At 40.5% G+C, this 25,789-nt stretch overlaps 1 protein-coding gene across 1 annotated transcript in view; it reads right to left on the bottom strand.

The window, feature by feature from the left end:
* Positions 1-2,880: 2,880 nt before the first annotated feature.
* The window catches only part of LAMC1 (laminin subunit gamma 1), a 121,142-nt gene continuing 98,233 nt past the window's right edge, over positions 2,881-25,789 (bottom strand). Inside the window, exons 14-28 of the mRNA XM_068541376.1 lie at positions 24,439-24,684; positions 23,786-23,939; positions 23,032-23,174; positions 21,847-22,025; positions 20,345-20,501; positions 17,483-17,688; positions 16,737-16,816; positions 15,055-15,192; positions 14,366-14,510; positions 13,199-13,348; positions 12,818-12,932; positions 11,179-11,378; positions 9,928-10,086; positions 7,590-7,689; positions 2,881-5,998 (exon numbers count right to left, since the gene is read on the bottom strand). Of these exons, the coding sequence (XP_068397477.1) occupies positions 5,742-5,998; positions 7,590-7,689; positions 9,928-10,086; positions 11,179-11,378; positions 12,818-12,932; positions 13,199-13,348; positions 14,366-14,510; positions 15,055-15,192; positions 16,737-16,816; positions 17,483-17,688; positions 20,345-20,501; positions 21,847-22,025; positions 23,032-23,174; positions 23,786-23,939; positions 24,439-24,684 (2,429 nt within the window). The 3' untranslated portion in view covers positions 2,881-5,741. The remainder of the gene's footprint in view (positions 5,999-7,589; positions 7,690-9,927; positions 10,087-11,178; positions 11,379-12,817; positions 12,933-13,198; positions 13,349-14,365; positions 14,511-15,054; positions 15,193-16,736; positions 16,817-17,482; positions 17,689-20,344; positions 20,502-21,846; positions 22,026-23,031; positions 23,175-23,785; positions 23,940-24,438; positions 24,685-25,789) is intronic.

The following is a 25,789-nucleotide window of genomic DNA, read 5'->3' as shown; positions in this document are numbered from 1 at the left end:
GAATATTCAGGATGAAATCGCACTAGAAATTGTTAACACAAGTTGCCATGGCACAAAATTTGATGATTGCCTTGAAGTTACCAAGATGACAAAGGATCTCAGTTATTAGGGCAGACACCATGGCATGGGCCCCCAAAGCATCAGTCTAAGGCTCACGTAGAATTTTCAGTTACTAGCCATGGTGAAAAAGGATTATGGGAGGATGGAAGGGTGGACCTCAAAGGTATGACCAGGGACCTTTCACAGAGAAGCACTTAACACTGACTTGGACAAACTCATGGGAACAGTGATATAACAGAGGGTTACATTCTGATTTGATCAAAGGCCTGAAGCTCAACTTTTTACAGAAATAAATACAAACTGAATTAATCATAAGCAATACCTCTGCTTATGAATTAATACTGAATTAATCATACTGAATTAATCATAAGCAATACCTCTATGGCCTAAGTTATAAGGCTTCCCAAGGTAGGAAGCAAACAGTAGAACACCAACCTGTCTGTTGAAATTTACTGGGACCATTCCCAGGAGTTAGAGAAAAAGAAAGGGAATTAATATTATAACTTGGGCCAGGAGCCAGAGACACCTACAGAAGGGGCTGTGGGTAAAACTCGCAGACACACATACATACACAACATTGGGAATGGCTAGTGTGAGGCTGGGAGCGCAGAGGCCCAGGCCTTGTAGCCCGCATCACACCAGCTGGCTGCTGACTGCATAGCCCGGTGAGGTCTGTGCTATGCCATTTGGTGAAAGACAGTGGTTTTGGTTATTTTTCTACAAATCCATCCTTAGGTAAGAGTGCTGAGTGAACAGAATGCTGTTGGAAGGAGAGGGTGAAGAGACAGAGACATAGAAAGAGAGAGAGAGAGAGAGAAATTAACAAGTATCCATAAACCTCCCTCTCTGCTCACAGCAAGGAAAAAGTAACAGGAGTGGGAGAACAGGATGAGAAAGGTTTGATTTGATTGCATCTTTAAGACAACGTGAGTGACTACTGTCTGCCTCCTAGCCCTGAGGATGTGAAAGGGAGTAACCAAGACCCTGATCTTAGAGGGTAGGAGAGAGGGGGGAGGGAGAGGTGGGTGAGACACACCTGACCAATAAACACATGCCCAAGGGCCATGCCGGAAGCCAGTACTAGGCTGAGAGGGGTGGTGAACAAAGAAAGGACTGGCCAGTTTCAACAGAGTAGGGAACACCTTGACCTCAGGCTTTACTGTACTGGGGAAGGGAAAGCAAGCACATTCTGGGCAGAGAAGAGTTAAAGCAAAGACATGGAGGTCTTAACACTTGAAATGTTAAGGTTTCTCTTATTTGAATTCTGATTTGAGATTTTCTTTGGTCTTCTGTTAAATATTTCCCTCTCTTAAGCATATGATTTTTACTTAGAATTTCATTTATAGGTATAGTGCAGGTATAATCATTCTAGGAGAATCCATACAAATAGAAGACACTCTGGTTGACTCCTGAATGAGTGCAGCCTCTGAGAGATACATAGATTCCTTACAGAAAGTTCTTATTTTTCACTCCAACTATTAATATTTTCAATTAAACCTGCTTAGTGTGAACAGGCAAAATTACCTGCCATTTACAGCCGTCTCATTTCTGTTCCCATAAACCATTGGCCTGAAGAGATTTGATCTTTCCTTGGGTGGGTCCTTCCTCACCTTAGGTGGAAGGTGCCACCTGCTTTTCTACTTCATGACTCTCCTGGGCACCAGGAGTCCTGTCTTCTCCAGACATTCTATTTTGAACTTAACGGAAGTGGGTCTGGTGAGTTCAGATTTATTAAGGGGCTAGAATGCTTATTTAAGGGGTAAACCTTTGGAGATATTTTGCATCAGATTATGCTGATACCAACTTTGGAGAAACTGCTGACTCTGAAATAACAAAAGGAATAGGAACAAATTTTTAAAATTCCACTCATCACTCTGACACAGTAACTATGGAGGTATATTTGCACCTGAATCATATCCTACAAATGGGTTAGGAACACGGTATGTAAGAAAGCTAGTAACTAGTGCCCTCTAAAGCTCTCTTCGAGGAAGTCTAAAGAGAAGAGTTCAGGTTCTTCTTTACAGGTATTACAGCTGTAATGATTTACATGACTGGGAAGGTGGCATGTCATCCCCAGGGCCTCAGGGCTATAAACAGAGCCAAAGAGTAGAGCAAAGCCTTACTGCTGTCTCTGTAGTTCCAAACTTCTTCATCTGGTCTTAAGTTACTCCAGTTGGGTCAGCCCTCCAGATGGCCTGCTGGTCCAGCACATTACTTACTTCTTCTTCCATTATGTTTGAGAATGTTTCTCATCATATAAAGAAAGTACCTTTGGTTTAGCCGAAGATGTGTGTATTTAAAAGGCGGAAAGACAACTCTTTACATACATCTGCTAATTTAGAAAGCCCAAATAATTTGAAAATAGTCCTCCGTAGTCACTAATCAAATATGGAGACTACACCAGGGGGTCCAGCAAACTCCAGCCCGCAAGCCCGGGCCTGTTCCTGTAAATAGTTGTACTGGACCACAGCCCTGTTCATTTGTTTACAGACTGTCCACAGCTGCTTTCTTGCTACAACAGCAGAGCAGTTCTAACAGAGGCTGTATGGCCTGCAAAACGTAAAACATTTACTATCTAGAGCTCAACAGGAAGAATCTGCCAACCTCTGAACCACAACCAAAGTATTCCAAACTGAGAAGGGTTAAAAAAATAAATATATACATAAATAAATTTATATACTCACACACACGCACGTACACATACCGGATTGTTCTCAGGAAAATAAACAACCCAAAGAATACATTACGAGACGCTTCCCCTTCATCATACCTTTTAAAACATCTTACATCCCCAGTACCACACTCAGGCCACACCAAGTATAAAGGGTTACAAATATTCAGATTTTATTATAAATAAAATACTGTTTTTTTTTTAACATAAAAAATGCCAAGTGTTGCATCTTATTTACTACCCTGGAGAGCAAGACCGTAGAGATTAAGGCAAACAGCTAAAGTGAAGGCACACGGAAAAGGGCCACGGTTGGAATTAAGAGGGAAAATTCCAGGGAACAGCTGTGTATGCTCCCTGTGACACCCAGCATTCTGCAGCAGCCATCCTGTCAAATTTTATTACATAAAATACAGATAACTGGAACTATACAATAAAATAATGGCGATATTGCAGATGTGTAATTAAGGTATTGTCTTATAAAGAACTTTTATTTTAAAAATAAAATTCTGTTTAAAAATATGCCACACAGATGGAAAAGGAGAAAAGAAACAACAACAACAACAACAAATTCCCAAAATTTCACTGTGGCCTAAGACTTACTGGAGTGAACCTGACCCATAGGCTAGAGGGTAAACTACCTTAGCAGTCTATCTTCAGTCCTTACCCTGAAACCTTGACCAAAATGTCTCATAGGATGTGGCCACTTAAAAAGAGGAACTAGCTAGGAAACACTGATGTGAACACTTGGCAAGAAAGAGCCAGGCCTCCTGCGATAGGAGAAGAGGCCTGAGAAGAGGAATGGAGTGGAAGCTTAGGAGGATGCCAGGTCAAAACACCAGTTAAGTCAACTCTAGGATGCAAGGAGATGGAAAGGGGAAGAACTAAGGTAGACCGCCTCTCCCACTCTATCTATCTGCAGCATGATCCCTGATCATCCCTCGTATCCCTGATACGAGCACTCAAGTAATTATGCACCCCTTATAAAAATGACGCCGTCCAGCTCAAACAATGGCCAGAGGGCATTTCTCACTCAAGTAATTATGCACCCCTTATAAAAATGACCCCGTCCAGCTCAAACAACGGCCAGAGGGCACTTCTCACTCATTCCTGGCTAGGCTCACACTGATGGTAAAGATGCCCTTCAGCAAACTTTCCTAATTCCATCCTTCCCTGTCAAGCTGGCGTTCCTGCTCCGGGGCAGGCGTTAAGAACAACATCGTGCTGTGGCTGAGGACCGCCAGGACTGCAACGGAAGAGGGTTCGAGGTACCTCTTTATCGTGGCTGTGAGTGGAGGAAAGCAGGTGGATGTGAATGTCAGAGAACGGACATGCTGCAAACACAAGGCGAAGAGCAAAGCAACAGGGAACGAATCCAATCCAAAGAACCGCAGACGGAAGGGGAGGAGGTATACAGACACATTGTGCCGGTGAAGAGGAAAAATGAAGTGAAGAGGTGAACGGACAGTGCCATTCTAGAAACAGGACCAAGTATATTTACATAAACTCCTTACTCTATAATCATGATAAACAAAAACACATTCACACAAAAATATAAATTTGAAATAATTAATAGCACCAGTGTGTCAGATAATAGTTTCTTTCCCCTGCTACGCAAAGTACAAAGTTGCATAGTGTTAAAGGCTATATATGAATCTCGAAGGCGGGTTGGTAGGAGGAAGGGGTTTGTGGCAGAGAATCGTCACGCTGTGACCTTAGAAGAAAACCACAGAGCTGAGGATCGGAAGTTGAGAAGCTCACTAGGAAACTCCATGTAAGGGTCTTCCCTCTACGCTTAGAGGGAAGGTTTAGAGGTGGGTTTAAATCACAAAGTGCAGGAACGAGATGGTGTTGGCAGCTGTGTGAAATACTGAGTGCAAGTATTTGTCACCAGGATTTGGCAAACAATGTGTTTTGAGGGGTTCTACAAGACGGGGAACATCAGGAGAAAACTGAGGCTAAGGGTCAAATGTTTCATCTCTCCCCAGTGGAAGAAAAATGGACATGTGGGATCCTGACAATACAAGTTGCATCTAAGTTCTATCCCTTTGCTAGAAAAGACTAGGACAAGGAGGCTTTTCTTTTGTTTTGTTTGTCAAGATCGTGAGGACCACCTGTTCTCTGCCAGGTAACAACACTAGTTCCAAGACTAATACTCTAAAAAAGCTCTAAGAATTAGTTTGATTTTGAAAAAAACTTTAGTGGTTATCACATCCCTATCTCTTCTGCATAAACTCCATCTATAGGAATAGAAGACGTCTATTGGTGAGTGCAAGCCGCCCACCCAGATTTAAATTATCAGCTGCCCGAAGATCTGAAAAAAGTTTATCTTCCTAGTCAATTATTAACATCTGAGAAAATGTTCAGCCTACTTCTGCAGTCTCACATTCTCCTGGAGACTGTCATAAATCATTGCATCCTTACCCGTGGGATGGCTCAGTGTCCTAAACTCAAAATAGCTAAAACAACAGATGACGGCTCTCGACATTCTAAGTGACCAATACCTTTGGCACAGGATGTGTACTTGCTTTTGCTTAAAAGGAGGAGGGGCAGGAGATGTGGATGCATTTTCCTTGCCTATAGACTGGATATACTGGCCATCACAATGCTACTGTCAGTAGCCAAACTTTTCCTTCATAGAAACAAGAGTACTGAGACTGAGGAGGTTCTGTTGGTATCAGCGAGAAAGGCAGGGCTACTTGCTCAGCCCTGGCACACAACGGTTCCCACGAAGGGTTTGAGACACTGTACAGCAGCGCAGGATGCCACGTCCTTATGCGACTCAGAAGGGGAAGGTGGGTCTGAGGGACCACCGTTAAGTGGAAGAGAGACTTTATTAGATAAAACCCTTTGTTCCTGATTCACGATGTTTAATTTGCTTCTCTTTAAACTTTGTGACTTCTCCTGGCTCAAAAGGACAGTGGTGGAGGGCAGCAGAGAGTGGGGGTCTGAAGAATGTAACCTTTGTGTTAAGGCACTCTGTGGCCTCACAGTGGCTCCCTAAGGGAAGATGCTAGGGCTTCTCAATGGACGGGGTGTTGAAGCAGCCGGAGGGTAAGGTCTTCCTGATGTCTTCCAGGTTGCGGATGTCCTTCAGGATCTCCTCAATGTCTCTGTTGTAGTCCATGATGGCAGCCTCCTGCCTCCTGGCTTCGTTCTCCAGGTTAGACACTTTCCTGTCTAGATCACTGACTTTCATTTCATCTTTGGCTTTGTTCAGGGTACCTTCAATCTCATTTAGCTTGTTCAGGTCCACTGTGTCCAGCTGCCCTGTTGAGTCAGAAGGGACACAGAAGAGGATGGACACATTCAGTGAGAATTGTAACATCACTCCACAAGTACCCCCACCAGCGTTTTTATAAAGGAAGCAAAGCAGCTGTCCCTATGAAAAAGTGGCCTGAGAACTTGAGGCCTGTCATACAAGGGCATTAACAATGCAAACCAAGTTCAATCACTGACCTAATCCAGCAGGGATGGGTCAGAGCTTATAATGAATATTGGGGCTGGATTTTTTTTTTTTCCTGAGAAGATGTTTTTTTGTGAAATGTTTTCTAAATATATAACAACCACGTCCTAGACCTTGAGCCTCACTTGTGGTTTTAAAGGTCATCTGGTAACGGGTAATACCTTTTTCACGTTTATATATGTAATCCTTGTGTCTTTTTAGTGCCCTCTAATGAACATAAAAATCTTTACGCTAGAACCCTAAGCCCTCAGCTCATCGATTCCAGGGAAACTGGGTTGTTTTGGGAGTCATGTCCTGCTCCCAAGAGTCAGACACTATCGTCAGAGCCCTCCTATGGAAAATGGCCAGGGTTGAAATGCTGAAATAATTTCAGCAAAGCTTCGCTTTAAAATTAGCGAGAAAAAGAGGTCCTTTTGAAAGGAACTACTTCTATATTAAACGAAAGCAGATAGCCAGCTGCACAACGACCAGCACTTTATGCATATTGTACTTGATTAAATTCTCACCAGATCATTTGACATCAGTGATTCTCAGCTGTTAAGTAATTTGCCCAAATTTGCACAGCTTACAGGCAACAAAGCAAAGATTCCAACCCAAGTCTGACTAACTTTAAAATACAACCTTTTCTGCCACAAAACCCACCTCTTCCAGCTTACTTTCGTTTTAAAATCCATCTGCTGGCACATAATTTATTATCCTTGAAAATTGAGACAGATAAAAATATCACACACACCTCCCAAAAAAAACCCCCACAAAACAAAACACTGACCCAAAACCAAACTTTAAAGGCTATCACATTAAAACAGAGTGCTCTGCTTACAAAGCTGTACTGGCTAGGGTATTACAACTTTATAATAGAGGCTGGTGACAAAAGTACATCTGCCCTATAATGAGGCCTGCTCCCTATATCAAATTGGATTAAAGGAACATTTCAATATGCTTATATTTCCTTCAAAAAGAAAGCCTTCTCTCTTTTGGCATAAAAACTGTCACCTCATCCGATTAGCCTTTAATCGATTATCCTTTAAAGTGTTCTTTTATCCTGTCATTGAAATCCTTCACTTTAAATCCTTTGAAGACATTCTGCCAGCAGGATGAACTAAGAATAATCATTGTTCGATTCTATCATAAACCGTGACCATAAATGAGCCACCCTAGCTGGCAGCATATCTTTGAAATTTTATTAAGTCCTCAGACCATGGTCAGATTCCAATACTGAGGTCAGATTCCATGGAAGGACCTAGTAAGTACACGTTGAATTAATACAACTTAAAGTCACGATTCAGTTCATACGGTCTTTGCACTGTAGTATCTACTTTTGAGTCAACTATCTCAGATCCCAAGAACAGTACAAAGAATTCAAAGGCTGCCTAAAATGACTCTATGGTTACTCACCCAGCTGCTCCAGGAGGTCATTAATAAGGTTGAGGAGGCTGGTGACAGAGCTTTTGGCCTTCCTGGCATTGATCTCAGCTTCCTGAGCAGCCTGTGAAGCCTGTACAGGGAAAAAGGATAAATGATACAGTAGTCTTGATGATACATTTTTATTTTCTTGAAGTATCTTTTCCCCAGTGAGTCAACAAATCTAATTTTCAGATGGTTTCCCTTCTTCTAACTCATGAAACTATTATCTGTTACTGTAGAGATGTTCTCTTTTGGTCATATCTTCATGTTGAGGATGTTGCTATTTTTAATTCACTTAACAGTCATGGAGAGGCAGTCAGTATGCCTACAATGACTGTATTTGTATTTCAAAGATCAATGTTACCTCCTTTTCTCACTTTCTCACTCAAGAACACATGGAGGTGTATTCATAATAAAACCCATCAAGCAGAAACAAGTTACTTTTGAAGGATGAGTATAAAAACTACCATTTTAGAACCAAAACATGTCCTCTGGGATGATCTTAGAGACTTGATTGTCAGAAATGTCCTATTCTCAGAAATTTTTCACAACTAAGTGACATTCTTCTAAAACTCCCTCTCCCCATGCAGTCACACAAATACACACATACAAATTGGGGCAATACAATTTACATTTAAAAAATCAACCAAAGGTAAATATATTTGGGAAAATTCCATGAAACCTGAACAAATACACTTGTGCATGAGTCACAGGAAATGGCAATGGAAGAGGAAGTGTCTAAGTATCAGAAAACAGATGCTCTCACAAATAAATCTGGTTAGGATATACACGAGTAGCTTTGAGCTGCCTACCACAGAACTGTTTTTCCTAGCTTTTTTGGGTCAAGAGAATACAAAATTTTTGGATAGAAACAATGTGAAAATTTTAAAAAGAAAAAGAAAGCAACGGAAAAAAAACCTTCACAAATAAACGATTAACCTCTGTTCAAACTGCAGCCATTCTCACTGCACCTTCCCAGGCTGTCTGCAAGTGTTCTGGCAGAGCCGTAAAGGACTCTGCTACGGCCATACTATTACATTTAACCTGCTGTCTGCTACCTCCTCTTCCAGGAACAACTGTGAGCCTTCACTCTTCTTTCCCTTAAAAAACAGGTTACAGACTGCAACAATACCGATGCAATGCTGGCCTTTCAGAATTGATATGTAAATATAAATGGGATAGTATATGTGAGGGGGCCTTGTGCTCCTTAGAAGTTACTTACCAAAAGGAACAAAAGATGGATCTTCTTTCCACCCTTTTAATTGAATTCATACCCTTTTTTGAAGCTTATAGAGAATATATATCTTTTCCTTTCCTTCAACAGGCTCTAAATCTAATGTTTCTACAACTGTATTAAAACATAAAATCCAGAGACCCTCAGCACATATGAAATATACACATTTTTACTATATGGGAATTTCCACTTGAGCCATACCTTGCTATAGAAAATGAGGACAATTCAAAACAACAAAAAAATGCGTAATTAAATAAGGTATTTGCACAGGGATGCTTCCTGTTATCACTTCCCTAGGGACTTCTTTACCTAGATTAACAGGCTTAGTAGTTCTTCTTTCCATCCCAAGGTGAAAATGATCTACAGTGAAGGGTGTGATTTTTAGCAGGAGTGGAAGAAGGGTCCCTTCCGTGCACTGAAAGTCCACAATTAAACAAGTTCATGTCTATCATTACTGTGGTTATAATCAGATTGAACTGTAAAGGAATATTTCCATTGTGACTCCATCAAAGTCTTTCAAAAGCAAAATATAGCACAAAACAGAACGTAGTCCTTTGTTGGGCCATGCATTCACAAATGAATTTTGTTACAAACAGGGCTATGTATACACATCATCACAAAAAGTGAAAAATCAAATTGGATGTAAGTTTGGTATGTTTTGTCATCTTCAAAAATGTCCTTTTACACAAGAAACTGGTCTTAGCCTTTAGGCAGCAAGTTGCTGGGAGAATAAGAGGAGGACGGAAATTAACTTTTCATTGCATGCCTTTTGTTCTTTTTTGATTTTATACCACCTGTGAATTACCCATTCAAAAATATAAAGACATACTTTTAAATGTCCTAAAACCTCAAATGTGTAAAACAGTGTTTTGCTTTTAACTGAGAGTAGCTTTGGGAAGGAGCTATTGTGCAACAATCTGGCAGAAGATCCAAATTCTTTGTCTTCTATGTAAGTTACTTACCCAATTCTTGACCAGAAAACGCAATTAAAAACAGAAGTCAATATGAAAAAGACTCTTCTCAACAAGTTAGGGATCTTTATTATTCAACACCCTTCACTTTCTGCCCATTAGCAAATATGCCAGAATCACTTACCATGCCTGCCATCATCATATCCTGGTCAGCATCGTCTTGTTTTTTCTTCAGCTCCTTTTCTGCTTCCTGTAGCTGTTTCAACATATTATTCACCTCGTTATCCAGATCTGTAACTTCTGCAAAAGTCCTCTCAGCTTCTGCCTTGGTGCTGGTAGCATTCTAGGCACAAAGTAAACAATTCCTAATGAAAAAAAGTTTTCCTTTTTCTAAAGTATGCTGCCACTCCTTTTATAATCTGTAAAATGGTTCAAAAATATGATCCAGAAAGAACAGGGCAATAATTTGTACTCTAGGCTGAATTACGTTATCATTTATTTAGGCTACACATTTAATGAAAAATATAACATTACCACCTAACATAACAACATTTTATATTTTATAAAGCACTTTGATTTGTATCCTCTTGTTTAATCCTGTTAATAAAAATTCCTGTTCTATCGTTGCCATTTTTAGTTGGGGTCACATAGCTGCAACATTTAAATGGTGTATACTTTCCACCACATTGTACTGATTAGACTCTTTTGCTTGGATAATTTTCTATTCAAAGCTAGCCTTATTCTATTGATACTTGGCAGTTCATCATAATGTACAAAAAGTCCATAATTCTGAAATATATTTTATAAAATATAATTAATCCAAGAAACTTAAAAATGTGTGTGATTTTCAAACACGTAAGTTTAGAATCAGCTCCAATTTCTCCTTTAAATAAAACAGATTTATCTTTAAGTAGGAGAAAGCCAGCCTAGAGAAATTATTCTTTAAGATGAGTAGAAAGAATCCTAGCACTGGTAACTTCAAAAATTCTAAATAGGTGGGTCTTAGATATGGCAATATGCTTGAAAGGGGGTCTTAAAAACTGTACTGACTTGGCACTGTAGTAAGATGGAAAAAATATCAATTGTTCATGTCAAGGAACTGTGTTTACTTAGAAAGAATCTGATTTTTTGTGGGCAGGAGCTTGATGGGTCCCTGAAGCCAACCCCCCTCCTCAACAACTCAGACCCTTCCACTGAGACACAGCAGAAATTTTAGAGTAAAGGACCCTTTGAATGACTCTCCCTCTTCAATCAATGTGGTTACCTGCTCTAATGCCTAGTAAAAAAAAAAAGAACGACAAGGATGGTTTAATATAACTTCACTGGAATTGAGGAAAAAATTTGCAAGAGCTTTTCGGGGTCTGGAAAGAAATCGGAAAATGACTAGAGAACAGATGAGCAAAGGCTTTGTTTCGGACAAGAGGGGCGAGCACACCTTTTGGACAGCGCTGGCGATCCTCTCCGCCTCGTGGGCCTTGTTCTTGGCCTCGGTGGCATCTGCGGCAGCATTGCCCAGAGCCAGCTGTGCTTCCCTGGTCTTTTCATTGGCTTCCATTATAGTCTGGTTGATGGCAGGGATTCTCCTTAGTGCCTCCTCTGCAGCCGTCTTGTTATCATTTACTCTCCTATCAAAATCTAAAACAGGTTCAAGGAATGCAATTAAACTAAACTCTCTACAAGCCAAAAGGGAACCTTTCAGGGAGCTGCCACTGGATTTTGTTTTATGAACAATGAAAGTCAGGGGAAAAGAATGAAAAACAGCATGGACTGAAATGTTAGAACAAAGCACACAGATCTACATGGAAGATGCATGTGAATGAACACCTGTTTCTGGAAGGCAAATTCTCACTTGAAACATTTATTTTCATGCAGAGCTGAGCAGGCCATCACCTCCACCTCAACCAATATCGAAAGCTGCAGTTTATTCAGTGTTTACTAAGTGTTAGGTACTGAGTTAAGAGCTTTATGTGCTTGTGACACAGGCATTGTATCATTTTTATACGTGAGAAAATTGAGGATTAAAGAGGTAATTTTTTTCAAGGATTCACAGTAAGAGGTGCATCAGGGATTCTAAACCAAACCCACTGACACAAAGCCCATACATTCTACCATTATCCTATAAAGCTTCTGTATATATAGAGCTTATGTTTATCAGAGGTGAGTCCAAGGCTACACAGTGAATTGAGCACAGTTCTTTTTTGTCTTGGGTGAGGAAAGAAAACATAAAGACTGAGATGCAATTGGCAGAGAAAATTAAAGATAATCTCCATTTACCAACACAAGTCAGCTAAATAGGCATATCTTGGTTACAGGAAATATCCTTTTTTTTTTTGGCTTCCATACCAAGGAATGCTGGGGTAAAATGACATGAGCGCTGGGATTTTTCTTTGAAATACTTTACCATAAAAAAGGTAGGGTAGGGACTTCCCTGGTGGCACAGTGGTTAAGAATCCACCTGCCAATGTAGGGGACACGGGTTTGATCCCTGGTCCGGGAAGATCCCACAGGCTGCGGAGCAACTAAGACCATGCGCCACAACTACTGAGGTTGTGCTCTAGAGCCCGTGAACCACAACTACTGAGCCCATGTGCCACAACTCCTGAAACCCGTGCGCCTAGAGCCCGTGCTCCGCAACAAGAGAAGCCACCGCAATGAGAAGCCCGCACACCGCAACAAAGAGTAGCCCCCTCTCGCCGCAACTAGAGAAAGCCCGCACACGGCAACGAAGACCCAATGCGGCCAAAAATAAATAAATAAATTAACTAATTAATTAAAAAATAAAAAATAAAGCACTATCAGCTGATGCGTAAAACAGTAATTGTTGGCTTTAATTATATGCATTAACTGATACAAAAATTTTTTAAGAAACGGTAGGGTAGGTGTTGGGGGATGAAGTAAGTGCAGTAAAAATCTTAACTGCTGAATCTGAAAGGTATATGCGATTTCTTATACTATTATCTCTCGTGCTGTATGTGTTCAGAAAGTCTCGGAGTAAAAATTTTTTTACAAAAGAGAGAGAATCACCCTAATGAAGGACACGTACAAATTTACCCTGTTATCTGACCCTCTCATACCTTTCAGGTTGCTGAGAATGTCATTGGCTTCTTGTAAGGTATTTCGTCCCTTCTTAGCAGCTTCTTCCGCAAGAGCCTTGGCGGCGTCAGCTCGGGCTAGGAGTTGGTCGGCAGTCTGCAAACACGTGGCAGATAAGAGGACAAACCTTCCAAGGTAAAGCCCTTCTCTCTCCTAACAGACCAGGCACCTACAAGCCACCACCCTGACACTGGCCAGTATACAGCAGGTTAGGCCTGGGCATCAGCATAAGGCCCTCCTCTGAATACTTTTTCGTGTGTTTTGTTGCTTCTGCAATTGTGGTAACATCACGGACACAGCTTACAGTCTGCCAGCTTCAATTTTTCCCTCAAGAAACGAAGCAACTTGCAAAGCAAACCAACCTGCTGTTCGGTCTTTCCTTTTTCCAGAAGGTTCTTTACTTCAAATTCCTTCCCTCTCATGTCCTGTCTGAGGTCCTCATAATCTTTTAACTTCTGGTCAATCAGACGATCCAGATCCTCAGCTTCCTTCTTTATTTTATTTGCCTCATTCTATGAAAAGCAAGTAAGATCATTATATTTTAGGCAAAACAACTAAACTGACGAAAAGGTAGGCTTAGTAATTCTATACTTAGTGGATATTTTTAAAAGAACAGCACAGGTCAAGATTTTACGGACCTTTTTAAAAAATTGAGGTATATTTACACACAGTGAAATGCACAGCACTTAGTTTGATGAGTTTTGACAAATAGATTCACCTGTGTAACCAACACCCCAATCAAGATACAGAATATTTCCACCCAGGAAATTCCCTTGTATCTCTTTCCAGTCAATTTCCACACCCACCTTTCCAACAATGCAGCTGCCACTGGTCTGGTTTTTATCATCATAGATTAGTTTTGCCTATTGTCAAATTCCATATATATGGAATCATACAGTATGTACACGTCTGAGGAGACCTAAAACTTTATGGTAAAAACGAAGTCAACACCTCAGATGTAAGAAGTGAAACTTAATAAATTGCAAGTTTAATGTAAAAAATACACCATTTATATAGCACTTGGTATGAGGATTCATGATTAGAGTACAGATGAAATAAAATACTACCAATCCCTAAATATTTTACCTGCCCCAAAGCATCCTGATACAGTTCTTTCATTTAAACCATTCTTTTATTTCTCTCTTGTTCAAAACCAGGGTAACGACCTAGGTGTAGTCTGTTTTAATTAATCCAAGTATATTATAATTTGGATTTACATCCAAGATTTAAGAGTGATTATTCCTATCACTAAAGGAGTCTTTGCTATTTAATGTTTATAACCACAGGATTTTTTTTTTTTACCTCAATAAGTTCTATTAATGTATCTAAACTAGAACTCAACTTTACCAGTGAGCTGTTGGGAGGACAGAGGAGGTAGGTACTGCTGACAGCTGCAGGGCAGTCAGAAGAGCTCTTACCCAGACTGAGGGGGTATGTGGCTGTGTGTTTGGTGGGACAAGGGTAGGAGCTGTGAATGGGGGACGGCAGTGACAACCAAAGCCTGTGCATGCAGGCTGTCAGCGCCATACCTCCATGGCTTCTGAGTCCACAGGAGTCAGCTGGGCAACACTGGCATAGATCTCCACAGCTTTCTCACCAGCCTTCTTGGCCTCCTCATGGACTTGGGCAGCTTGCTTCTCTAGATCCTGTGAGATGTTCTTCGCTTGTTCATACCTAAGGAACAACAGATGTGATTTGATGAAAACCCTAGTTGCTTTTAGCATCTTAATGTTCACCAGATTCATTCCAGTTTAAATCACCGTGACAGTATTTCCAAAACCTCAAAGAAATGTTATATTAAAATGCTATTATTTAATACCAACATAGCTTAAATTTAGATTTCATCTCATCACTTCTATTTATAGCATATGGTTTACCATATGCTTTCGTATTTCAGACACCTTTTAAATATTTGTAGCTCAAATATATTTTCTCTGCTTACTCTATGATATTTTTTCTCTTTGCCTTTATGCAGAATTTTAAGTATCATGGCTAGTTGTTACCATTCTCTGCTGATACAGTAACTGGATCAAATAAAATCTCTGTGGCTCTACATCCCCTGCTCTAATTACTGCATCATTTCAAAAGCATGATTAACAAAAGAAATCTTACTGCATGAATACATGGTCTGAATTCGCCGGCATTTAATTTTTCCTTGAACTGGCGTTACTTACAAGAACAACTGAAGGGCTATAAACCACCTTTAAATTACACTCACTTTCTATTAAGCTCTTCAATCTCAACTGCTGTTTGATTTTCTCCTGCCAGTGTCCTCAAAAGCAGATTATATGCCTCAGTTGATGTATCATTGGCTGCCTTTGCCACTCGTACAATGTCATCAGCTTCTTGTTTATGGCTGTATAACATAAGACGAAAAACAAGCCATGAAACACAACCGTCTCATAGGGAAAGAAATAGAATTTAGGTAATGCTTACCTTATTAATATACATAAACTAATGTGGGCAGAGTTCCACAAATATTGAAAAAATCTTATAAATTTGGAATTTTGTTATCATTTCAGCGGGGCTGAGTTTATAAATAGCGTTCTGTAATCTGAGAAAATGATATTTCCCAAGGATATTAATGATATAAAATGTATAGAGCGCAAATGCTTATATTTCTTAAAAATTACTTTTAAATATAATTATTTAAGGGTATTTATATATGAAACTGTGTATACCAGCAAGAACTCATTTCTCTAGTCATAAACACAAATCCCAGACCGACCTCATCTTTAATTGCTACTCTGGTTCTGTTACTGCATAGTCCTGAAACAACTTTGACTATTCAGATTTCTCACAGGCAACCTAGTTACAGGCCAGGAAGAGCAACTCAACAAAGAACATGTCAACAGGGACTCCAGACAAATAACGCATTTTAGCTGGGTAACTGTTAAGGTTTTTTCAGCTCTAAAATTTCATATTACATTGTCACACTGCAATACATGCCCATTCTTTCTGATATGATAAACTTTCCTTCAAAATTCATGCATGCAGTACACCACAATTAATTTCCAAGACCTACTTTTCTCGGGAGTTTTCTACAATGTTTTCAGCTGTCTTCTTTTAATCAGAAAATTCAGCTCTGAAACCATGAATGTTCTATGAGCTAAATTACAACAGTTCACACATATTTACAAAGAACAGAAAGAGAGCACATATGGTAAAGCAGGAAGCCAATGTAACTGCTCAGACATTGAGGCTAAAATTCTAACATCAGGCTTATTTAAGCACCCTGTACCTATGAGGTCTACTAGCTGCTCTGCAATGCATTTGATAAACATTTATTGAGTACTTACTATATGCCAGACATTGCTTTAAGCATTGGGACTTCAGCAGTGAATAAAGCACACAAAAACACCTGCCCTCACGGAGCCTACATTTTAGCAATTTTATTTTTAAAAAAATGTTTCCACTTGATGCCCTCTACAATTTAAAGTCTTCTTAAGAAATTACCTTACATTTAATCAGGAATGAAATGGTCTGTTTCTGATTTTCACATGTACTATGGGTTAGTAAATGTTTTCTATTGAAGCTTGAAAATTAAACATTTTTGTTGAAAATTTAAAAATTTTAAAAAAATAACTAAATTCTACTGAGCTTAATTATCTATTAACTTTAAGGTTTCAAAATTAAAAATCTAAAAAATGTTACGGTTTTCCTTAGATGTGCAAATATAATTTCCCTCCAAACCATCATATTCTAATATTCAAAGTAAATATTCTAATTTCAAAGTAAAGGGAAGCAAAGAGTACATGTAGCTAATAGCATTTCAGAAACGAGAGCAAACTTTGCAAAAGTGGGTTACATGGGAAGTGTGTGTGGGGATAGGATGAAACAACGTGTGCGTACCGCGATGAAAGCCATAACTTAACCATTAAAGAGGGAGCTGGAGGTTACCGTTCAGCAAGCTTTCGTGCCTCATCCGCCAAAAGAGTCATGTTGTTTGGGTCCCCTGTAGATTCTGGCTGAGTGATTGACTAGAGAGGAAATAAACAAAGCACTAATCTCAAAGGAATGAATTATTTAAATTTAATAAAGCAAGTGTCAAAACTAAATTTTCACTAGCGTTATTTAGAGAAAGAACGTCTCTTCTTAATTTCAGAGATCTTCAGTTAACATCAGCATCCTTGGTTGCAGATTATTATTTCTATTTTCAGCAGAGAAGAAAGGAAGTTTAGGGACTTCCCTGGTGGCCCAGTGGTTAAGATTCCATGCTCCCAATGCAGGGGGCCTGGGTTCGATCCCTGGTTAGGGAACTAGATCCTGCATGCTGCCACTAAGAGCCTGCATGCTGTAACTAAAAGATCCCGCATGTGGCAGCCAAGATCCTGCGTGCTGCAACTAAGACCTGGCACAGCCAAATAAATAAATAAATATTAAAAAAAAAAAAAAAAAAAGAGGAACATTAAATTGCCTAGTGCCACAGAAGGAACAAAGCTAGAGAAAGGATCCAGATGTCTTTTGGTTTTAATCCAGTTTGTGATAACTATTTCATGGCAACTATGAGCAATGTGGCTTTCTTGCTCCATGTCTGAAGACAAATAAAAAGATACAAGGAGTCAATTTAGCTGAAGAAGCATTCCACTACCAGTAAAAGCCAAGGGACTCCCTCAGCCCCACCTCAGACCTTCCCAGTCACTCACCACATTGGCAATGGCAACTTTTGCTTTCTCAAGTTCTCTGGATGCGATTTCAATCAACTGCTCTGTGCTTTCTACCCGGGCACATGCTTGTTCAGCCAAGTTTCCGGTCTCTTCAATGGTATTCCGGATATTCTGTAAACGGCTAATTTGGCTGAATAAGGTGTTATTCACTCTCTGGAGGCGATCCATCAAATTTTGGTCTACATCTGCAATCACAGTGCAGAAGAAAGTCCATAAATTATCTGAAGCGGGGTTGTGGAGGGGAACACATATCATCTCACGTGAAATCTGAGGCGCTGCTTATCCTTACTCTTCCAAACATAGCATCTTTCTGACAAGTTTCCCTAAGTCCATTGGCAGAGCTGGTCAGTCTTCACTGTGCCCAGCAGTAGCGCCAATGTTACATTCATCTACGGTCTCCAAGTGGGTTAACCGGAGATTAACACACTGTCTCTCCCACTTGACTATGAGTCCCTCATTCCTACTCAGCACTGTATCCCCAGTCTTACACAATGATCGGCAAAGAGAAGACACTCGAAAAATGTCTGATGAAGGAAAGATTTTGATATTCCAGCACATGCAAGACTGAATCATAAAAATACAATGTTGTTAAAAGCACTACCAGCCCTGAGAGCTGGACATTTTTCTAAACTAGGAAAAAACTCGGTTCAAAACTGATGTTGAAATATGGCACGTTAAAATTATTTTGTATTTTAAACTAAATAGACTCTTGCTGCCACCTCCCACCGCCTGGCACATCCATGTAATTTCTTTCAAATTGATTTCTGCTTTTGAAAAGTTCTTCAAATTGTTCTCTATTAATTATGCCCATTCAATTTAAACCTCATACCTGTGTCCTAATCAATCAATCAATAAATATAAGCCCATGCAAAGACAATTCTGACGTTATTACAATTCTCACATGGCATGAAGTTATATTATAATATATAGGAACCATTAAGTCAATCCTATTCAAAATTGACCAGTTCTTATTTCTGCATGGTGCTAGTGTTGGCATCTAAATTTTCCAGGGAATGTAAAAGAGATGAGAAGCCAAAGTTAAGATCAACAAAGATGAACACAGGTTTGGAAAAATAGCAGCTTACAAGCAGGGCCACCCAATCAATACACATGCAAAGCTGGTGGCCTGCAAAACATCTCATCTAACTATACAAAATGGCCCTGCTCGGATGATTACTTAAAACAATTCTTTGATAATCCAAAGATTTTTAAGAAAATACAAAATATAAAAACAAGCTGAAATCATAGAATATCATTTAGATTTAGGAAGCGTTAAGCATTGGCTTCATTGGCTAATGAAGTTATAGAAGCCCCTTCCCTTTAGAACTTCAAAAAGGAAACAGATACCGATCTCTCTAGCCAGTTCTTTAGAGAAACAATAGTATCCCAAAAAGGGAACAAATAACCTAAGTGGATCACTTCAAAGCCCTCTAATTCCAAGTGTCCAATTGCAAGACCTAATTGCACCATATAATCTCCCTTCAAACTGCAGAATAAACACAAGTTTAACTACAAATGAACACTTAGGGAGAGTCTGAAAGGGTAAATCATTTTGAAGATATTTTTATTCTTGGCTAGTTTGAACCTAAGTAGGAAAGGTCAGCCAGGAACTCCATGAATCAGGATTTAGTGGGAGTGGATTTTAACTCCAGCCTCCCTGTGGTGCTCCCAAAGCTACCAGAAGCAGCCCGTTATGCTCCCCAGCTTTCAGGTGGCTCAAGGGAGGGTATGGTGGCCATGGCTCCTATCAGAGCTTCTGTCCCACAGAATCACCTGCTTGGGCAGAGGAAAGTATGTAGCCATTGTGGCCAAAAAGAGCCAGATGTAACTGGGGCTGCACCAAGGTGTGGAGCCTGGATGAGTGGCAGTGCTGGCTGACCTCCCCTTCCCGCCCCTTGACCATGCCCATGTGCTGGTGCTGCTGGCACCAGAGCTGCCTGCCACACCCCACCTCTCAGGTTGACTGACTGGCACTTAAGAATGATCACCCCACGTTCAGTTCTTCAACGGATATGGCAGGACAGATGCGAATTTGCTGTTACAAGAGAATACATTAATGAAAAAAAAAACGTGTCCGAATGTGAAAATGAACAGCCTAAAAAAACCACCATTGTTTATACAGAACAGGAAACATATAAATTCTTCTTAATCTATGTTTAAGACTTAAAATGTAACAACAACTGAAACAAAACACATAAATTATTGACCTCTCATTTTATTTTTCAGTTTCTAAAAATTTACCTCATAGAACAATTTTTGGACTGTCCTAATAAAAATTAAACAAACTGGCCCAGACCAGATACATCCAATTTCTTCCTTCTCTACTTCAGTAATTTTATAAAATCTTAGGGACATTTACAATAAGAAATAGGCAATATATTTAGTTTTTGTTGACCTGTACTCTGACGAGAGGACTTCTCTAACTCCAGATGGAAACATCATCAGTAGGGAAGTTGATCATTGTGGTCCCGGGTGTATCAACGTTAATGCACATTTACTATGAGTATCTGATGAGCATCTGTGTCTCAGTGATGGAAAACTCCAAAACAAAAGTGACTTCAGCCCAGTGGTGAGCATCTTGATAGCAGGATTTATAAAATGCTTGGATTTTAACATCTAACAGTTTTTCATGTGCTGGGAGAACTATTTCTGCTTAGTGTATCTTAAAACATTGACAGGTTCTTTTCTACATGTTTAAAAAATAAAATAATTCATATTCTAAACAGAGTTTAAAAATAGAGAAAGAATTTTATAAAACCATACTACTTAACCTTGCATTAGGAGCTACATCTAAAGATGGACCATCTTACAGAAATTACCCACTTGTTTAATCGTGTGTACCTTTGACATCCTGGGCCTCACGAAGGAGGTCAGTCACCTCTCTCTCTGCTTCCTTTAGTCTATCCTCAAAGGCTTGATCCGTCACCATCTCGTCCCCAGTTCCAAGGTTTGCAATGAGATTCTCTAATTCCTGGAGTTTTGCTCGATGATCAGCAACCTAAGCATAATGGAGGAAGAAAAGGGAAAGGTAGGGTGTACAGACATTCCTGAAGAACTCGACTGTACTTCCTGCAGGAACAATAATCAAAGGGGGTACTCTAGAACAGGGGTGCCCAACCCCCGGGCTGTAGACCGGTAGCAGTCCGCGGCCTGCTCGGAACCGGGCCACACAGCAGGAGGTGAGCGGCGGGCGAGCTAGCAAAGCTTCATCTGCCGCTCTCCATCGCTCTCCACGGCTCGCATCACCGCCTGCGCCATCACGGCCCCCCGCACACCCTGTTCACGGAAAAACTGTCTTCCACGAAACTGGTCCCTGGTGCCAGAAAGGTTGGGGACCGCTGCTCTATAAATATGAAGGTCTATACGCTCCATGTATGTATACTTTTAAGTAGGTAACATGGGTAGTTTTTCCTCATTTCTCTGGCTTCAAAAGAAAAACTGGTTGATTCCTTTGACGTTAAACTCTACATGCTGATGATTCTCCAGTTCTGACCTCTCCCTTGTGTTTGAGACTACCTATCTGATATCCCCACTTGGCTCTCTGATAGGTATTCGCAACTTAATATCCAAAACTCCACCCTTGATTTTTTCTCTTAAATGTGTATTCTCTGAGTCATTGCCATCTCAGTAAGTAATGCCTACAACTACCTTAAGCAAAAAACCCAAGATCCATCCTTGATTCTTCTCTTTCCTTAACCTTACCCTCTCTCATACCCTGCCCTGCCGAACACCAATATAATATTTATCCAATTCAATCTAGGCTTCCCCTTTTGCCCCACTCCTAACCATCAATCTTCACACAGCAGAGTGTTGTTCTTAAAATACAAACTGGATTTCCCAGCTTAAAACTCATTAGTGCGTTCCCACTGGATTTGGAATAAAATCTGAATTCCTTACTCTGGTCAACACGGTGCAACGTAAGTTGTCTCTACCAACCTTTCCAGTCTTATCACAAACCACTCCTTCCTCACTCAGCAGGTTCCAGACACCCTCCAGCTTTGAGGACTTTGTACCCCACATTCCCTCTGCCTGGAACAGCCTACCCACCACCTCTCCTTTGGTTTGCTCTTTCTTATCCTTAAGATCTCACCTTAAGTGAGTTTCCATAGAGGCTCTATATAAAGTAGTTCTCCCCAGTTATTCTCTGTTTGTATTCTTTCTTGCACTTATCTCAGTTAGTATTTCTTTAATTTTTATTATTTGTCTCCCAACTGGAACTTGAGTCTTTGAGAACAGGGACTGTGTCTATTTTGTTCACCATTTTTTCTCTAGAGCTTAGAGCATAGGACGTGCCCGTTCAACGTCTGCTGAATGAATGAACGCATGCACTGTTGACAGCTGACCTTATCCTTTACCAGCCGGTAACAAGCTGGACATTCCTGGCAGCCAGGCCAAGACCGATTGTAGAAATAGTTCTCTTCACACTGGTCACAGCGATTCCCCACAAAGCCTTCTTTGCATTCACAGAGACCATCATCTTTGCACTGGAGGGAAAGAGTCCCCTCAGGATGACAGTCACAGGCTGCAGAATAAAGGGAAAAGGGTACATAATAAGGAGAAAAAAGGAAGAGTGCATTTTCTTTTAACTCACATTGATATCAATAAGCCAACTATACTATCATTATAATTAGACGCTTTGTGAAGAACAGGCTGATTAAAAAAAAAAAAAAAAAAAAAAAAGAACAGGCTGATTTAGGAGAATTTACATGGTTAAGCCTGCTTAGCAGAGAAGCCAGACATTTTTAAAACAACAGTAAATTTCAAAGTGAGCATCTTTTGGAGGGGGCACATTTCATGTGACTGAATAATTATAGAAATTAGTCTATTATAGAAAGTGCCCTTTTTGTGCACTTCGAGAATTTATCTCTACCTTCATCTCTCCACTGTTTTGCTCTCACTAAGGAACTAGAAAACCCAAATGCTAATGTTTATTTTCCATTATTTTATAGTTTGTTTACTCATTTTGTTCTCTGAACGGAGTCAATGACTTATGCTACATTCCACAGGAGAAATGAAGGAATTCAGAAAGCAAAAACCCAAACTGTTCCGCGGCCTAATTCCAAGCAAGTGTTTATGCCAAGGAGCAGCAGATGTGGACATGTAACTGCACCAAAAGGGCCCCAAGGGTGGGAACCAACTGAGCCAGTAAGTCAACAAACACGTCTGAGCAGAATCCCTCACTGTTTCATTTTCTGCACTAAGAAGGTGATCAATTAAAAAGTTTCATCAAGCACGGGGAAGGCTCGGTAACCAAAGGGTAATCATCTGGGAAAATTAAAGACTAGAAAAAGGAAGAATCAGAAACACTGTAAAAGAAGACATAAAGAGGGTGGTTGCAAAGAAACTAGAGAGGCTTTCGGTCCTCTGAGTTTTAAAAAATGGATAATATTTCTTGAATAAAGCATCTATGATGATTTGGGCACAGCCCTGACTGTGAGCCGTGTGGCTACACTGAGGCCGTCAAAGTCCTTTCTGTACTAACAGTTCTAACTGGAATGAGATGAGACTTTGCCACCAACGCCCCTTACGTTTACAGCCTTCAGGTCCAAACCCAAAGTGGTTGACCTCGCAGCGCTCGCAGTGCTGACCGGTGACGCCAGGCTGGCACTCACACTGGCCATTGTGGATGTCACACTGTCCATTGGTGGAACCCAAAGCATGGCAGTCACACCTGAAAATGAACACACGACATTTCCCAGGTAAGAAAAACAGACTTTAGGCAAACCTTTCTTTTTTGTTCCTTTCAGCATAGGACTGATGTAATTTGTATTAGAAAACAGAATGTTAAAGGCTGTTATGACAAACGTTAAGGGTTATGAAAACCTGAGCTTCAAGTAATTTTCATGAGTTCTATTCAGAACTTCTTTTTCTAACCTAACCCACACAAATACTTTTATTTCACTACTAAAACTACTACCCATGGCTCTCCAATCTGGCACCACATGGGCGCTGAATAGGAGGTTTGAAAACAGGAATTCCCAGGCAACTGCGACCCTTGAAGGTCTGATTCTAAGCATCTCAGAAAGGACCATATAATTTGTATTGTTAAAAAAATGTTGCTCAGGTGACACTGACACAGCTGGGGCCACTGCATTCCACTCTTTTCTCTCATTACTTAATTACAACTCTCCAGTATTGCCTCTAAAGGGTGCCTTGCCTATTTTAGGCACTCAACTAAGTCTTGAACAAAGCCAAGCCAACTATGAACCATAACTTATAAAAATTCATCTCTGACAATAAAAAAGCAAAGGTCACTTGAACCAAAGGCAGCCGCCATCTTACCTCTCACAGCCCTGCCCGCTCTGCAGGTTGTAGAATCCAGGGTCACAAGCTCCACAGTCCCGGCCGGTCACATGAGGCAGACACTCACACTGCCCGGTCACAGGGTTACAGCTGCTCTGCTGCTTCACGGTCCCGTAGGGGTTGCAGTCGCAGGCTAAGGCAGGAAGACAGAGACAACAAAAGATGCAAATCATCTGAGAGAAATACTCAAGTATAAACGACACAAATAGATTCTTTAGATTTGCGTTATCCAGTACAGTAGCCACTGGTCACCGGTGGCTACTGAGCACTTGAAATGCGGCTGGTCTGAACTGAGACGTGCTGTCAGTGTGAAACACACACTGGACTTCGGAGACTTGGTTCTTGGAAAAGAACATACATCTCAGAAATTTTTTACTGATTACTTGTTGAGATGATAATACGTTAGATAGGTTAGGCTAAATAAAATATAGTGTTAAAATTAATTTCACCTGTTTCTCTTTACTGTACTGTGTCTACTAGAGAAATTTAAATTACATAAGTGGTTTGCAGTACACTTCTATTGAACAGTGCTGCATTCAACCAAACAACTGTAAATATTTAAAAGAGACCGTGCAATGATTCTCAGAATGCATGAATATAACTGTGACAGAATCTGGCCGATGGCCGATTACCTTTGCACTTGTCTGCTGGATTGGGAGCCAGGGGATTTCCAAAAAATCCGTCTTTGCACCGGTCACAGTAGAAGCCAGCCGTGTTATAGATGCACTTCAGGCATTCTCCCGTCAAGCGATTGCAATTTCCAACTGCGTTGGGATCGATGTTGTCATTGCACTGGCACAGGCGACAAAGCCTCACAGGGCCGTTTCTACCCAGAGGGTCTCCAAAGTAGCCGTCATCACAGAGCTCACATCTTTTACCTGTGCATGAGACAATCTGATGTTATGAAAGAAAGGCCTTAGATGTTTCTAGTGCTACTGGTTACAAACAGTCTGGAGTAACCATCAGATGCAAAGCAACGTGGGGCAGTGGACATGGCACCAGCCTAGGAGAGCAGAGGACCTGGGTTGCAGTCCTGGCATGGTGAGTGACCTTGGACACATCTCCATTTCCTTATTAGAAAGATAGCACCTGTTTTGCCTCCTTTGCTTCAGTTGTTTTGAGGATTAACTGCAATCATGCACTAGGAGTGCTTTGTAAATGAGTCCAGCTCAGGATTATTAACCTTTCCAGTCCCAAGGGCTGGTACATTCATCTATGTTTGTTTTTTCCGATAATACTGAGATAAATGAAAGATGACTCTTGATACCATACATTTCTTATACCACAGGGTGGGCAGGATCATTCTCTTAAAAAATAAAAGGCATGTGCTCATCCTTGTTTGAGCAGTTTTAGCTGGCATAGGAGAACTTGGAGATCGTCATTTGCCACTCGCTTCTATTACAACTAAGGGAACAGCCAGGTTGAGAAACTTGCCCACAGCCAAACAGCTGATAGTAAAAGAGACAGAGGTAGAATTCAGGGCTCTTTCCACTGTATTAAACTCACTGCTCTTTATCCTTCTTTTTCTACTTTCCCACTATTATTAGCTCAAGTTGTGTTCTTGGTATCTTTGTAGCCGACTGGGCCTGAATTACCTAAACTTTTTGGAGAAACAGAGGTTTCTTCATTTACTCATCCCACAAATACTAACTGAGCATCTACAGACACGGCTCTAGGTTATCAGGGTGATGTGGTGAACAGGGGGGATGAGGTCTCTGCTCTCACAAAGCTTATGCAGCAACTGAGGGAGACCAGTTCACAGACATATAAATAAACAAGATCACTTCAGAGAGTGACACACATAAAAAAGTTAAACAAAACAGAAACCATGAGAGAGAGACAGGGTGAGGGCTACTTTATATTGGGTGATTAGAGAAAAGCCTCTGTAAGAGGAGACATTTGGGATGACAATGGAAAAGACACAAGAAACAAACCATGATAACACCCAAGAGAAGAATGTTCCAGAAAACCAAGATAAGCTCG

This window comes from Eschrichtius robustus, chromosome 3 (genome assembly GCF_028021215.1).
Source record: "Eschrichtius robustus isolate mEscRob2 chromosome 3, mEscRob2.pri, whole genome shotgun sequence".
In the NCBI taxonomy this organism is placed as follows: Eukaryota; Metazoa; Chordata; class Mammalia; order Artiodactyla; family Eschrichtiidae; genus Eschrichtius; species Eschrichtius robustus.
This window is presented reverse-complemented; position numbering and strand designations above follow the sequence as displayed.